The sequence below is a fragment of the Brachyhypopomus gauderio genome, chromosome 6 (assembly GCF_052324685.1).
Source record: "Brachyhypopomus gauderio isolate BG-103 chromosome 6, BGAUD_0.2, whole genome shotgun sequence".
Lineage (NCBI taxonomy): Eukaryota > Metazoa > Chordata > Actinopteri > Gymnotiformes > Hypopomidae > Brachyhypopomus > Brachyhypopomus gauderio.
In genome coordinates this window covers 19592886-19605738 of record NC_135216.1, presented here as the reverse complement: position 1 = coordinate 19605738, position 12853 = coordinate 19592886, and the positions used below count along the sequence as shown (strand labels likewise).

General features: G+C 41.0%; 1 protein-coding gene across 1 annotated transcript in view; it reads left to right on the top strand.

The window, feature by feature from the left end:
- The first annotated feature begins 62 nt into the window (after window positions 1–62).
- LOC143517219 (uncharacterized) overlaps window positions 63–12853 on the top strand; it is a 37510-nt gene continuing 24719 nt past the window's right edge. Inside the window, exons 1-5 of the mRNA XM_077009464.1 lie at window positions 63–207; window positions 305–354; window positions 8508–8655; window positions 8738–8842; window positions 9505–9597. Of these exons, the coding sequence (XP_076865579.1) occupies window positions 206–207; window positions 305–354; window positions 8508–8655; window positions 8738–8842; window positions 9505–9597 (398 nt within the window). The 5' untranslated portion in view covers window positions 63–205. The remainder of the gene's footprint in view (window positions 208–304; window positions 355–8507; window positions 8656–8737; window positions 8843–9504; window positions 9598–12853) is intronic.

Here is a 12853-nt window from a genome sequence, read left to right as displayed (position 1 = left end):
GCACCGGTAAAAGTGCAGTTGTGTTTACTGATGGAATCAATATCTTGTGAAAGACCAATTCTGCTTGCATAGCATTGTTTTTGTCACCAGTGTAATCATGGACCTGGCAATGTTCATATCACACAGCTGTGTATATATAGACACAAGTGTACTCTGACTGTCAGAAGTGTCCTGTGTGATCACATGGTTGGAACAGGAAGAATTTATGTAATCTGATGATATTTCCTAAACTTGATATATGGTAAGATCTTACTAAGTATCTGGCCTTCTACCTAATGTTATGCTGTCAATGCCCTCGTTTCAGGATGAAGATCGTTCTGGTCCTGCTGAGTTTTGCTGCACTTCTGTCTAGTGGTGAGTGGTGTCACAGTTGACGAGATTCTATCTAAAGTCACGCCACTTTCATTTAGCTCTTCACAGTTAATGCAGAACAATCCATTTCTTGGTGCTTTGGTGAATATTGTATATTCAGTTTAACAATGTTTATCAGTTTTAAAATGAACAAAAAATTGTCAGATTCATTCTGTTGTTGTCTTGCTTCCATCTTTTTTGTGCCATTTGTTTGTATAATGTATAAGTATAGTTATTCGGTATATAACATATACTTTAAAGTAACATCTGTTACACCTGAGCCCTTCTGCATATACGTACCTCCTCCTCCCCATTCCAGCAGGGACGAGAAACGCACGAGACTTTGACCCGTCGTCTGTCTCAAAATAATAAATGCAGATACCTTCATCTTTTAATATATTAGGAGGAAACACGGAAGCTGTTGTGGGACAATCTAGAGAGGAACTAATTATGACGGAGGAGTTTGCTTAGAGATGATGGAGAACGGATTAGTGGATCCAGTTTTAGACGTATAAAGAGTGATATGACCAACTCATACCTACTAGGAACTTGGCCTTCCAGTTCATTGAGCTTGACCATATCACACCGTCTGCATGACAGTGTCTATTCTCAAGCAGTGTCTGAATGGCACTGACAGACACCATTTCTTCATCTACTGTATTTCTGCTGAATTTGGGGAGGAGGGGTGGGGCATGCACAGACATACCCCCTTTTACACACACAGACACACACACACACACACACACACCCTTTCACAGACATACCCCTTTCATAGACACACCCCTTCCACACACACACACCCCTTTCACACACACATACACACACACACACACACACACACACACACACACACACACACACACACACACCCCCTTTCACAGACGCACCCCTTTCACAGACACACCCCTTTTACTCACTCACATCCCTTTCACACACACACCCCCTTTTACGGACACACCTCCTTTCACAGACACACCCCTTTCACAAACACATGCCCCTTTGATGATGCCTTTTACAGTGTGATAAGTGCATGAAATAAAAGTTCACTGCTTTTATTTTGAAGGCAGCTGTTTTGTTTTTGTTTTTAAATGTGTCTGTCTGGTCAGTTCACTCATGCCCCTTCACTCAAATGTGTCTGAATGTGTTGGGCAGCTTTCAAGAAATCAGCTCTTAGCTCTATATGTCAGCCGACAGTAGAAAAGAATGATTGATACAGAGTGCAGTTTTTAACAAGGAATGGATTTATAAATATTTACTTACTGAAGTAAAATGTAAAGCTGTGTGGTTAGTGTGTGGAGAACAGTTAGTTGTGTTTAAGGATCACAATCTGAATCTCCATCACGAGAGTAAACACAGAGACATACAAGAACTAGACTGATGCAGAGCTTCACGGGTGTCTGGAGATTTGCTAGTGACATCAGTCACTAGCAATTTGCTATACATGTGGAGAGTGGTCATACAGCCCATTTACTGATCTATACATGTGGAGCTGTGGTGATACAGCCCAGTTATTGATCTATATATGTGGAGATGTGGTGATTCAGCCAGGGGCGGACTGGCATACATTGCTACCGGGGATTTCCCCGGTGGGCCGATGGGTTAGTGGGCCGCTGGCCGCCGGTGGTCTAACTCAGCCCGTGGAGGAGCCACTGCCGCGCACTGCGGCCCCGGCCCGTAGTTATTACCTCCCCCGCTCCAGTCAGACTAACCTGCGCGGCCGCGGACTGAGCCTGTAAACACATGAACGAGTTGGACCGGGTCGCGGACTGGGCCAGCTGATGCGGGCTGACGGTATGCAGCGGAGATCAGAAAAAACTCCGGGCCGGACTACGAGCAGTTTAAATTGTAGATAACATGTTATTTAAAATGTTCTGCTGTCGCCTCTGCAACGTCTAAGGCACCATGTACAAATTACCTTAACATGGTTAACACGGACGCAAGTGGCGGTCTTAAAGGTTTCAGAGCACTGTTTTTTTTAAAGCTATTGAAATTCTTAGATTAAAACTAACCACCACAAATAGGTACGGGGAAGAAATACCCACGTTAGAGTTGTAGGTTGTTCTTTAGGATGCACTTTGCGTAAAACAACTTGTTTGGTGGTCTTATGATGGACTATTTAAAAGCCACTATGTGGCTTTGTAATCGTATTATTGCTGGAATTAATATTGTCCATATGACAATAAATGCCGTCATATACACTACGTGCCATGTATAGATTCACATACAGTATACACACACACACACACACACACACACACACACACACACACACATATATATATATATATATATATATATATATATATATATATATATATATACACACACACACACACACACACACATACACAATATATATACACAGATATATATAGTGATATAGTGGGCCAGTCTGTCAGGAACTCCCGGGCCACTTTTTCTCCCCAGTCCGCCCCTGGATTCAGCCCATTTACTGATCTATATGGAGCTGTGATGATACAGCCCAGTTACTGATCTATATATGTGGACCTGTGGTGATACAGCCCATTTACTGATCTATATATGTGGAGAGTGGTGATTCAGCCCAGTTACTGATCTATATATGTGCAGAATGGTGATACAACCCATTTACTGATCTATATACAGTGGGGAAAATAAGTATTTAGTCAGTCACCAATTGTGCAAGTTCTCCCACTTAAAAAGATGAGAGAGGCCGGTAATTGACATCATAGGTAGACCTCAACTATGAGAGACAAAATGTGAAAAAAAAATAGAGAAAATCATTTTGTCTGACTTTTAAAGAATTTATTTGCAAATAATGATGGAAAAAAAGTATTTGGTCAATAACAAAAGTTCATCTCAATACTTTGTTGTATATCCTCTGTTGGCAATGACAGAGGTCAAACGTTTTCTGTAAGTCTTCACAAGGTTGGCACACACTGTTGCTGGTATGTTGGCCCATTCCTCCATGCAGATCTCCTCTAGAGCAGTGATGTTTTTGGGCTGTCGGCGGGCAACACAGACTTTTACCTCCCTCCAAAGGTTTTCGATGGGGTTGAGATCGGGAGACTGGCTAGGCCACTCCAGGACTTTGAAATGTTTCTTACGAAGCCACTCCATTGTTGCCCTGGCAGTGTGCTTGGGATCATTGTCATGCTGAAAGACCCAGCCACGTTTCATCTTTATTGCCCTTGTTGATGGAAGGAGGTTTGCACCCAAAATCTCACAATACATGGCCCCATTCATTCTTTCATGTACACGGACCAGTCGTCCTGGTCCCTTTGCAGAGAAACAGCCCCAAAGCATGACGTTGCCACCCTCATGCTTCACAGTTGGTATGGTGTTCTTTGGATGCAACTCAGCATTCACTGTCCTCCAAACACGACGAGTTGTGTTTTTACCAAATAGTTCTACTTTGATTTCATCTGACCATATGACATTCTCCCAATACTCTTCTGGAACATCCAAATGCTCTCTAGCAAACTTCAGACGTGCCTGGATATGGACTGGCTTAAGCAGGGGGACACGTCTGGCACTGCAAGATCTGAGTCCCTGGCATCGTAGTGTGTTGCTGATGGTAGCCTTTGTAACGTTGGTCCCAGCTTTCTGCAGGTCATTCACTAGATCCCTCCTTGTGGTTCTGGGATTTTTCCTCACCGTTCTTGTGATCATTTTGACCCCACGGGCTGAGATCTTGCGTGGAGCTCCAGATCGAGGGAGATTAGTAGTGGTCTTGTAGGTCTTCCATTTTCTGATTATTGCTCCCACAGTAGATTTCTTCACACCAAGCTGCTTGCCTATTGCAGATTCAGTCTTCCCAGCCTGGTGCAGGTCTACAATTCGGTTTCTGGTGTCCTCCGACAGCTCTTTCGTCTTCACCATAGTGGAGTTTGGAGTGTGACTGTTTGAGGTTGTGGGCAGGTGTCTTTTATACTGTTAACGACTTCAAACCGGTGCCATTAATACAGGTAATGAGTGGGGGAAAGAGGAGCCTCTTAAAAAAGAAGTTACAGGTCTGTGACAGCCAGAAATCTTGCTTGTTTGTAGGTGACCAAATACTTATTTTCCACCATTATTTGCAAATAAATTCTTTAAAAGTTAGACAAAATGATTTTCTCAATTTTTTTTCCCATTTTGGATCTCATAGTTGAGGTCTACCTATGATGTCAATTACAGGCCTCTCTCATCTTTTTAAGTGGGAGAACTTGCACAATTGGTGACTGACTAAATACTTATTTTCCCCACTGTATGTGGAGAGTGGTGATACAGAACATTTACTGATCTATATATGTGGAGCTGTGATGATACAGCCAGTTACTGATCTATATATGTGGAGATTGGTGATACAGACCAGTTACCAGTGTTGGGTAAGTTACTTTGAAAAAGTAATTAGTTACAGTTACAAGTTACCTTGTTTAAAATGTAATTGTAGTGTAACTTTTCTGATTACTTTTGAAAAGTAATGTAACTAATTACTTTTGGATTACTTTTTGATTACTTTACGGTTTAAATGAGTATTGACCCATGATCAACATTTAATTTTTGAGAACTGACAGTGTGAAACTTAAAAGAGTACTAAGCTGAGAGGGAATTGCTGACAGGTAATCACAGGACGTCCACAAGAAGAGATGCCTGCACCAGGCATGTAAGATTCTCAGACTATTGTCATCAGGCCGTACTCTTTTCTGCTCCTCCCCCAGGCTCTACCATTTTCAGTTTGCAGACTAACACAAGCAGGTTCAGAAACCACTTCTTTCCCACAGCGGTCACCTTATTGAACTCTTCCCAAAGACCATACTTTCCTTCCCCTCTATCCATATCTTACCATCCACACAACATCTGTACAGTGTTCCTCTTCAATCCACATCTGTATAGCCCTATCTATAGTGGTATAGGATAATCTGTATGTTATCTCTGTATGATTCCATCTGTATTTATCACATTTATTTATATCATATATTTTTCTTTGCCCTATGCATTTCCCTAGGTAATTTATCTACTCTGCACATATATATTAACCATCTTTACTTACACTAGCTGTAACTAACTGCATTGTATCTCTAAATACTGCATTCTATACAATCTGCACGTGTTGCACTTGATTAGATACCAAACTGCATTTCATTACTTCATACAAATTTAATTTAAATTATTGCTTGTCGAACTATAGGTCTAAGATAGGTCCAATGATACCAATTTGGTAGGTTAGGTCGTGTCATAGACATCGACAAACGTTTTTCCAACACCAAACAGTCATAAATATTCATTTGATACCGTCTGTCATTGTCTATAATAGTCATGTATGATTTCAACGAATACCTGTTTAGGACTTTAAACAGCTAATTTGGTTAGCCTGTAAATCAAGCTAGCATGCTAAAGGACAAACACATTCAAGTGAATGGTAGTAGCTAGCCCAGCAGGTAGCTAACTATGGAAACCACAGTGTTTGACGGTCAGCATGCCTTGCTGTTAGCTCGCTTACAACCTCAATACTGGTTGCCTTCTAGGGTTGCCACCTGTCCCGGTTTTCCCGGGACTGTCCTGGTTTTCACGTCGCTGTCTCGGTTTTCCTTCTTTTTAATATTCGGTCCAGGCAAAAAAAATCATTTAATGTCCCAGTTTTCACTAAGTTAGTTCAAACGACTATTTAGACTGTTTCTGCACACTTTAAATCCGTCTTTTTTTCTCGCTGTGTCCATTTTACGTTCGCCACCCCCCGTCAACAATTTACGTTCGCGTGTGACGGTGTTCTTGTTTTTTGTCAGACCTAGGTGGCAACTCGTCTGATCGGAAATAAACCTCCAAACTCCGAAATTTACACAAAGGCTTGGCATAATCACAAATAGTTGCCGATGGTGGCACATGGTTCACATTAATTGACAACACGAAAACAAAACAAATGCTCCGTAAATGTCCAGTGCTTGAAGGCGTCTGTCATTATTGCTGCTTGAGCTGAAACTGAACCGCGCGCTTGCTGCTCCAGCACAGAAACAAGCGGAAAACGGCGATATAGGGCGCAAAGCAATAAAAATATCATTAAATATTTCGCAAAGGTTTTTGTTTATATTTTAAAAATGTAACTAAAATTGTAATTCTTCATTTTTCCAGAAGTAACTGTAACTGAATTACATATTTTCTCATTGTAACTGTAACGAATTACAGTTACACTTTTTTTGTAATTAAATTACGTAAAGTCGTTACATGTAATTTGTTACTCCCCAACACTGCCAGTTACTGATCTATATATGTGGAGCTGTGATGATACAGCCAGTTACTGATCTATATATGTGGAGAATGGTGATACAGCCAGTTACTGATCTATATATGTGGAGCTGTAAACTCTGAGCTGCATCTATGTGGTGATGATGGAAAAAAAATGTTTCTAAACTGAACAATCACAAGTTCATTAATTAATAATATTATTCTGTTCATTGTGTTTATTATTCTGATATACTATGTATATTGTATACAGTATATGTGCATAGTGCAGAACCAAATTAAGTATATTAGTCTGGACCTCTAAAACCAGTCCAGTTTATCACGTGGCCCCTTGGGAGAAATAATTGCCCACCCCTGGGCTAGCAGAAGAGTCAGGCAGTTCAGGTAATAAACCTTTATCTATAGGAAGAGTCAGAGAGGTCAAGTGATGAGCCATCAGCTAGGCTGTTGGTTGTAGTTTGGCAGCATAGTTCTTGTCATGTGTTGGGGGTGAGAGAAAGCACATGGACCCTAACACACACATGTTTGCTACAAAATATTAATGGTTTAGCACCCAAAGATATTTACAGTGGCAAGAAAAAGTATGTGAACCTCTTGAAATTTTATGGTTTTCTGCATTAACTTATCACAAAATGTGATCTGATCCTCATCCAAGTCAAGCATATCGACAAATATAATGTGCCCCAAATAATAACGCACAAAAAAACACACTTTATTGAACACACTCATTCAACATTTAAAGTGATAGTGGAAAAAGTATGTGAACCCTTGGAATTAATAGCTGGTTGACCCTCCCTTGGCAGCTTCTGTTACTTCTGGTAACAGTTTATGGAAGACTCTTTTCTGTCCTTGCATGAAACTGCTCCAGTGCACACGCATGGGCCATAAGGTCATGGTTGGGTGGGTTTGTGTGGAGGATCTTGACTTGCCCATAGTGAGCCCTGACCTCACCCCATCACACCCCTTTGGGATGAACTAGAGTGTGGAGACTGTGAGTCACACATGATCTCACAAATGCTCTTCTGGACGAATGAGCCAAAATTCCCAAAAATGCACTTTAAGAAATCATTCCTGGCAGAGAAACTGCAATAGTGGTAAAGGGAGGACAGAATCCATATTAATGCCAGTAGAGTTTGAATAGGATATCATAGAAGCTTCTGGGTAGGTTTTCTGATGTGTACCTTTCCCAGTACTGCTGTGCATATAGAATAGCTGCTTTTTCATCACTTTCTTTCCATTGTCAGCCCAGAACTTTTAACTGTTTAGCTAACAATATGGTACAGGGCTAAAAAGGATCTGTCTAGCTTCAAATACCTTTACAGTTGTTGCACATCTAGATGGATGTAACTAGCAGTAAAATGGTTAGGGTTAGAATGCATTAGCTTCATCTCAGCTATGTTGTGCCAGAAAGTAACACGTCATTTCTTACAGAGAAAATGAATTTTCCCAGCAAAATTAGAAAAAGTTAAAATGTTTAAAGAGTATCTCAGGAAAACTCACATAAAAAACGAACATACATTGATCTCAGGCATCTTCTATGACCCCCAACATTTAATTACCTATGGAAACCAACTTATGACACAAACCGCTTAACCAGCTGATTGGACAGCCGAGATTCAGTGACTTATATCTTAATTTTGTTTTTGAAACCCAAATGTGCAGACTAGAAAGGTTTAAGAGTATATACTGTATCTCCATGGCTATGTTCACATTATAATCTTGAGATTTGTCATTGCTGTTATGAAAACCATGAATTGAATGCTGCAAAAGAATGATTAAATACAGAGGTAAGCAGTGAGATATTGCAAGTTTTGTGACATATAATTGCTATAACCTCTTTATTGGCTTTCCCTAAGGGACGTATTACGTAATTTATGTTACATTTACTATATTGCCTTTACTTAAGGGCAAAATTGAGTGGTTGGCTTTAATTATAATAATAATATGAATTTATCAAGGAGTGGAGTGTTTTAAGGTCTCAGCCAAAGACTATGAGAACTTTGATCGAATGTTGGAGTTTGGAGCCCAAGCATTTTTGAGTTACTTGGACAAACTCAGAGAAGTAACTGAAAGACTGGTGAGAGATAACCAACTGAGAACAAACAGGTAAGACCTGTATGATCTAACAAATTGCTGGGTGGCATTTAACCAGCACGCTGATAATACTTCCTATTGGGTTGTTCTACAGAATTGCAGTCCAAGGCTACTGGAACTCCTTCAAAGAGACAGCCAGTAAAATCAGTGTTGAGGAAAGAGGTAATGGTGTGCAGGACGATGTAATCGTAGTAGTGCGGTAAGTACAATGTGGTAGATTAAAGAGTAAGATCAGATCAAAAACTTTGCTATAAACATTGTAGATTTGAACCTAACAGAACAAAACAGGATTATTTTCCTTCTTGCCAACACTTAGATGGTGTCGTGCACGTTGTCTCTATCTCCTTAACACCAGATTAAATCACTGCTCAGTTTCTGTCCACACTAACATATTTACATAGCCTACATATTTCTGTAGTTTACAAATTGTATCCACTGAACCCATAATCAGAAGTCTTTATAGGCTAACTAAAACACTGCCTGATAGCATTGGTGTGCTACGTTTAAATATTTTGCTACAGAACTAGTAGTAGTAGTAGTAGTAATACTAGTAGGAATAATAATAGTAATAATAGTAATAGTAATAATATTAGTAATAATAATAATAATGGTAATACTAATAGTAATAGATGTGGTACTTATTGTGGTAATAACAGTAGTAAAAATAGTGATAATACTAGTAGTAATATTAGTCATTATAGTAATAATAATAGTAAGAGTAGTAATAATAATAGTGATACCTGTAGTAATAATAATATTAGTAATTACAGTAACTAGTAATAATGCTAGTATAGTATTCTGAGTGTGTAATATAATGTTATGTTCATGGAAGACCTTTATTTTTTTATTTCTAATTGGCAGCACTATCAGAAGGCTGGTTTTACACTACAAGGATGATGTACGAAACACAGTACATCTGTTAGCAACAGAGAAGAATGTTCAGCAGTACTTTCCGTAAGTGCACCTGCCTTTCACTTCATATACACAGATTTATATATGTTAACATGTTGGATACATTGGACATTAAAATAAAGTATATTGATATATTTGAAATCCCAGAACTGAAAATCCCAAACAGTGAAATATTTTTGTTTTACATAAACCCGCAAAGTCTTTGTGTGTCTTGCCTCACATTCACAATGCTAATAGCTAATAGTTAATAGAGTTGTTTAGAAGCAGCATGATGGTTGATGACATTTTCAAAAAATTTTTGCCAATTTCTAAAGGGATATCCATCCATCCATTGTCATCCGCTTTATCCGGGTTTGGGTCGCAGGGGCAGTAGCCTAAGCAAAGAGGCCCAGGTTTCCCTCTTCTCAGCCACCTCTTCTAGCTCCTCTGGGAGGATACCGAGGCATTCCCAGGATAGCCGAGAAATATAATCTTTCCAGCGTGTCCTGGGTCTTCCCCAGGGTCTCCTCTCAGTTGGACATGTCTGGAGCGCGTTCCAGGGGAGGCGCCCAGGTGGCATCCGGACCAGATGCCTGAACCACCTCAACTCGGAAAGAGTCGGAAAGTAGATTGACCAGAAAATTGAAAGCTTTGCCTTTTGGCTCAGCTCTCTCTTTACCACAAAGGTCCTGTACAATACTGCAGCCGCAGCACCCATCCGCCTGTCAATCTCTCGTTCCATCCTTCCCTCACTCATGAACAAGAACCCGAGATACTTGAACTCCTCCACTTGAGGCAAGGACTCATTCTTAACACAGAGAGGGCACTCAACCCTTGGTCTCAGTTTTAAAGGTGCTGATTCTCATCCCGGCTGCCTCGTACTCGGCTGCAAACTGATCCAGCGAGAGCTGTAGGTCCTGGCCTGATGATGCCAACAAGACCACATCCGCAAAAACGAGACGCGTAATCTTGAGGCCAACAAAATTGGTGACAAAGGGCAGCCCTGGCGGAGTCCAACTCCCACCGGGAACCAGTCTGACATACTGCCGGCCATGCGCACCAAGCTTCTGCTCCATTTCTACAGGGACTGGATATGCCGTAGCAGCGGGCCCCGTACCAGAGCACCCCCCAGAGGAATCCCGGAGGGACACGGTCGAATGCCTTCTCCAAATCCACAAAACACACGTGGACTGGTAGAGCAAACTCCCATTCACCCTCTAGGACCCTCGCAAGGGTGAAAAGCTGGTCCAGTGTTCCACGACCAGGACAGAATCCACATTTTACCTTATGTAACTGAGATTCGACTATAGACTATCTCCCTCCAGGACCCCTGCATAGACCTTACTGGGGAGGCTGAGGAGTGTGATCCCCCGATAGTTTGAGCACACCCTCCGGTCCCCTTTCTTAAAAAGGGGAACCAAGGGGCGGATCTCATCCACCCCCGGAGCCTTGCTGCCAAGGCGTTTCAGAACTACCCGGGTCACCTCAGCCTGAGTGATGGGCGAATTCCTGTCCGAGTCCCCTAGCTCTGCTTCCTCTATGGAAGAAGTGATGGTGGGATTGAGAAGATTCTCAAAATATTCCTTCCACCACCTACTCACACCCCCAGCTTCAGTAACCAAGGATCAGTATGCCAAGGCCCCCACCTTCGGCCACCGCCCAATCCACAATGCACTGAAACCCTACTACTGTCTCTCCCACAGGTAGTGGGCCCATAGGAGTTTTGATTATCATGACTGTCATTATGTTTCTTCAATTTTTCTTCAACTTATTCACTATTATTTCTACTCACAGCTTTTGTGTTTCCAACATTACAAACTAAAAGACTAGACATGGAAAGCAATTCAAAAATCAAAAACGTCAGAAGAACCTAAACTTCTGAAGTTCTCAACATCTGTCTGTACTATAAGAGCTTATTGGATTTATTTTACACAACACTCATTCTACAGAATATCAGGAATTGTACTATATATATATATATATATATATATATATCAGTGGGGAACCGTCAGGGCCCTCTACGCCCACCCAGAAGGCCTAAATTATTCTTAAAATATAAATATATATAATTAAAAATATTTTTTAAATCTACTTACAGTTTGACAATCTAAACAATTATAGAAATATAAGCAAATAAATTAATCAACCGTGTCTATTCAATCTGTGTTGGAAGGTGAGGGGTTAAGTTAAGTGGAAGCTTGTGAGCCTGTGTCTCCCCCTATCAGGACTGTGATGCCCACTGTTCGTTTACAGAGGGCCTGGCAGTTATAATTCAGCGCAATACCAGTTCCAATCATATCTTCCCTCTTAGTGGGCGGGCTTAACTGTATGATTAGTCCCACCCGCTGTGGCGATGCTAGCTGTCGTTAGCATACCAGTTTCGTACCGCTAGCTAGTTTCAATTCATTCCTTTGATGCCCTCGTGCGCGTTGTTTACATATTCCGCTCCCAAGGAACACGGAACTGTGAACGTGATTTTGTTTGGAACCTTATTTTGCTTAAGAAGTTATCTAGTACAGATATTATTGTTTATTGCGTTTCTAAAGCTGTACTGTCGTCTCAGTTTTTTATTTTTTATTTATTGCAGTTAATTAGGAGAGGAAACAATTTTTTTCGCGGGGCGGGCCCAGGTTTAATGGCCATGGTTAGCTACTTATATATATATATACAGTGGGGAAAATAAGTATTTAGTCAGTCACCAATTGTGCAAGTTCTCCCACTTAAAAAGATGAGAGAGGCCTGTAATTGACATCATAGGTAGACCTCAACTATGAGAGACAAAATATGAAAAAAAATTGAGAAAATCATTTGGTCTGACTTTTAAAGAATTTATTTGCAAATAATGGTGGAAAATAAGTATTTGGTCACCTACAAACAAGCAAGATTTCTGGCTGTCACAGACCTGTAACTTCTTTTTTAAGAGGCTCCTCTTTCCCCCACTCATTACCTGTATTAATGGCACTGGTTTGAAGTTGTTAAGAGTATAAAAGACACCTGCCCACAACCTCAAACAGTCACACTCCAAACTCCACTATGGTGAAGACGAAAGAGCTGTCGGAGGACACCAGAAACCGAATTGTAGACCTGCACCAGGCTGGGAAGACTGAATCTGCAATAGGCAAGCAGCTTGGTGTGAAGAAATCTACTGTGGGAGCAATAATCAGAAAATGGAAGACCTACAAGACCACTACTAATCTCCCTCGATCTGGGGCTCCACGCAAGATCTCAGCCCGTGGGGTCAAAATGATCATAAGAAAGGTGAGGAAAAATCCCAGAACCACAAGGGGGGATCTAGTGAATGACCTGCAGAAAGCTGGGA